The sequence below is a fragment of the Ictidomys tridecemlineatus genome, chromosome 4 (assembly GCF_052094955.1).
Source record: "Ictidomys tridecemlineatus isolate mIctTri1 chromosome 4, mIctTri1.hap1, whole genome shotgun sequence".
Lineage (NCBI taxonomy): Eukaryota > Metazoa > Chordata > Mammalia > Rodentia > Sciuridae > Ictidomys > Ictidomys tridecemlineatus.
In genome coordinates this window covers 198726526-198730666 of record NC_135480.1, presented here as the reverse complement: position 1 = coordinate 198730666, position 4141 = coordinate 198726526, and the positions used below count along the sequence as shown (strand labels likewise).

At 39.0% G+C, this 4141-nt stretch overlaps 1 protein-coding gene across 1 annotated transcript; it reads right to left on the bottom strand.

Annotated features, from left to right (window-relative positions):
• Nucleotides 1–2797: 2797 nt before the first annotated feature.
• On the bottom strand, nucleotides 2798–3793 carry LOC101958556 (olfactory receptor 1G1). Its single transcript, XM_013356631.2, has one exon. It carries the CDS (start codon nucleotides 3791–3793, stop codon nucleotides 2798–2800), a length of 996 nt encoding a protein of 331 aa, XP_013212085.2.
• Between the last annotated feature and the right edge of the window lie 348 nt (nucleotides 3794–4141).

The following is a 4141-nucleotide window of genomic DNA, read 5'->3' as shown; positions in this document are numbered from 1 at the left end:
CTTCTCACAGATGATATATTCTTGGTGATGCTGTATACATATCCTTTAGGTTGATATTGTTAGTTGTACTTTTCAAGTATTAAGTTCTGAATTTAAAGGAATTTGTTCAATCAGTTACAACGTATGTGTTAAAAATCTCTCAATAAGAATGGATTTGTCTAGCCAGATGTGGTGACCCACGCCTGTAATCCCTATGATTTGGGAGGCTGAGGCAGGAGGATTGTAAGTTGAAAGCCAGCCTCAGCAACTCAGTGAGGGTCTAAGCAACTCAGTGAGACCCTGTCTCTAAATAAAAATATAAAAAGGGCTAGGGATGTGGCTCAGTGGTTAAATGCCCCTGGTTTCAATCCCCGGTACCAAAAAGGAGAAAAAAAAAACATAAAAGAATGAATTTGTCTATTTGTTGTTCTATAAATTTTTCCTTGTGTATATTTGTGGCTTCTTTATTGCTTAAAAAATATTAATGAAAATGCTATATTTCCCTACTTAATGGAAGATTTCATTCTTATTACATGAACCTTTATATTTGTAATAATACCTGGAAGTCTATTTGGTTAGTAATAATAATAAAGCCATAACAATATTTTTACAGCATATTATTTTTCTTTTTCTTTATTAATTGTGGATGGACCTTAATTTAATTTATTTATTTGGATGAGGTGCTGAGAATCAAACCCAGTGCCTCACACATGCTAGGCAAGTGCTCTGCAACTGAGCCTCAGCCCCAGTCCAACATATTATGTTTCGACTGTTTAATTTCAATCTTTTTTTAATGTACATACATTGAGTGAACATTTTACTAAACAAATATTTGTTAAAGTATACAGAAAATGCACAAAAACATACATGCATAGCGAATTGGAATTTTTCAAAGGGTGCACACATCAACAAACCCAGATCATGAGCAGTGCTCCAGGTTCCTCTTCAGATCCCTGCTCAGAGACAGTTAGTACTTGTAATTATTAATGTACAACAGAATGCAGGGGAATGATTTACAAAAAGTGAAAGGGATGTATTGAGAGGGAACTATTTCAACTATATGATTTCATGTTAAAGTAATGCATGGTTACATTAGAAAACAATACATTCCACTATGAGATAAAAAATAATATATTGAGCTGGTTGCCTTGGTGCACACGGATCATCTCAGCAACTTGGGAGATTGGAGCAGGAGGATTGCAAATTCGAAGCCAGCCTGGGCAAACTAGCGAAGGCCTTTCTCAAAATCAAACAGACAAACAAATAAACAAACACCCCTCCAAAACCAAAAAACAAAATCTCAAAACAAAAATAAAAAAGATTCTGTATGTAGCTCAGAGAAAAAGTGCCCTGGATTAAATTCTCAATACCAAAAACAAACAACAAAACAAAACAAACAGCAACAACAAACAAACAAACAAAAAACAAACAAACAAAAAACCCAGAAACAAACTAAGTAAGAGGTTGCCATCATTTATTTGGCTATCAAATTAATTGATATTAAGGAGAAAATGTGAACATCAAACATCAAAATCTTAAAAGCTGTAAATAAAAAAGATTCTTATTTGAGCATTTTGGCAAAATGAATGAAGAGCTCTAAGAATGTTTTACTTAGACATTCTTCTTCTGAACATATCAGAGGTAATAAATTATAAACACAAAATAGAGAAATTATAAATACAAAATCTTTTTAGAGATTTTCATTTCATTGTTATTTGTAATACTGAAAGTTTAGAAACCCCCCAATCATGCAGCAATAATGAAATGTTACATAAAATCATGGATCTGTGTTCTAATGTCACCTTGGACAGCTTTTCGGGAAGTTAATAATAATAATACAGAGATAACTTATAAGACTAAGTGGAAAAGTATATATAAATTGCACTTATTTTTCTCAACAAAGTAAAAGAGAAAAATATTTAGAAATAGAAGAGAAATGAGTACTATATTACCAGTGGTTTTCTTTCTTTCTTTATTTTAAAAAAGTTTTTTTAGTTGTAGACGGACACAATACCCTTATTTATTTTTATGTTGTGCTGAGTATTGAATCCAGTGCCTTATATGTGCTAGGCAAGCACTCTGCCACTGAGCCATAACTCTAACCCCAGCGGTTGTCTTTAAATGGAAGGATGCATGTTTTTTCTTTTTCCTATTTGTTTATGTTTGACAAATTTACTATGATGATATGTATTATAGTATAAGCAATAACATAAATCAGAGTTTAAAAACTAAAGAATCAAGGACTTGTGCTCCAAACTAATAATCACTCACTGTTAGTGTTTTTAGTCTAATCCCAGTTGGGTGATTTGGATGGGTATCCTGATCTATTTGTGCCTAGATTATTCTAGAATTATTCTTGTTCTCAGTTACAGTGTGTCTCCTTGGTTCAGCTTTCTCCTTTTTGTGGTTAATCTGTGAGTGAGCTACTTCCACAGCTGGACTTGGAAGTGGCTCCCGAAACTCAGCATACTTGACACGTGTCAGATTTTGTCAGCATTCCTTATCTCTTGGTGAGACTTCCATCGTGGACTGAGTTGTTAACTGAGCTTCCTTCTACAACCTAAATTCTGTCTGGTCCCATTCTTTTGGTGGTTCCCACCCTCTGATTGGAATCTGATGGGATACCTGAACCCATCAATTAAGTCACCGTGAAGGGATTGCTAGCCTCCCTCTCTCCGGGATGTAGCTCTCTCCTTGATCAGTTGATCTTATTCCAGGTTTGCCAAATCAGGCATCCCTCACTGGTTAAACCTGTTTGTGATGCTGAGCATCAATCCTGACTTGAATTTGAGTTCTTCAAAGATTGTTATAGAGGGGTTCAGTTATAAATACATTTTGAAGAGCCAAGGCTTCTACTCTGTGGAAGTGCCCTTTCCTGAGTACAGCATTTTCCCAAGCTAAACAGTTTCCACAAAGCCCCCTTCACATGCCTGTTCCTCAGGCTGTAGATAAAGGGGTTCAGCATGGGGGTGACCATTGTGTATATCACAGATGCCACCACTCTAAAATCTGCTGAATAGGAGGATGAGGGCTGGAAATACACCAGGAAGAGGGTACCATAGAATACGGTGACCACTGTCAGGTGAGAGCCACAGGTGGAGAAGACTTTATGCTTCCTCCCAGCAGAGGGGATCCTGAGGATGGTGTGCATGATGTGGGTGTAAGAGACCAGGATGCAGGTGAGAGGTATAATACCTGAGAGAATTGCTTCAGTTAACATTGTGACCTGAAAGGTATGGGTGTCTGAACAGGCAAGCTTGAGGAGTGGGGGTACATCACAGAAGAAATGTGGGATGGAGCGGGAGGCACAGAAGGAGAGCTGAGCCATCTGGCGAGTGAGGGAAAAGGCCAGGAGGTTGGAGCAGAGCCAGGACATGGCCACCAGCAGCAGGCAACACTGGGGATGCATGACCATGGTGTAGTGCAGAGGCAGGCAGATGGCTACATAGCGGTCATAGGCCATGACGGCCAGCAGGAAGTCATCCAGTAAGGTCAATGTCATAAAGAAGTACATCTGCAGGAGGCACCCAGTGTGGGAGATGGTGTGCTGCTGCGTGTGGATGTTCACCAGCACCTTGGGGACGATGGTGCAGGTGAAGCAGGTATCGATGAAGGACAGGTTGGCCAGGAAGAAGTACATGGGTGTGTGGAGGTGCGGGTCAGAGCCAATGGCCAGGATGATGAGCAGGTTGCCCAGCAGGGTGACCAGGTACATGCCCAGGAAGAGTCCAAACAGGAGAGGTTGCTGCTCTGGGTGCTCAGAGAAGCCCAGGAGCAGGAAGTCAGAGATGGTGCTTTGGTTTTTTACTTCCATTCAAAGTAGAACAATTTGTGAAAAACATTGGTTACATGTATATAGACTTCAAAAATTTGTAGTATTTAAGGCCTTTCATCTGCTTTCTGTGATTTTTCTTTAAGATCACAGAGATACATTGGTGTCTCTTGGTGCCAGGCATATAAATATGTCAAGAGGGGAGAATTCTGTAAGATGATAAAGGAGATGTTGTTGGGAGTGAGTTTTGTATTCAGTTATCTAGTAAGTTGTTCTGTAGACCTCCTCAATGAGGTTGAACTGGAGTTTGGCTAGGAAGAACCTTTCTAAATCAGTCTCCCCTCTCCTCTTTCTCTTTTATTAGGAAAACTATCAGTTTTGAAGGATTGC

Coding starts and splice junctions, on each gene's coding strand:
- LOC101958556 (XM_013356631.2), bottom strand. CDS start 3,793: ATGGAAGTAAAAAACCAAAGCACCATCTCTGACTTCCTGCTCCTGGGC.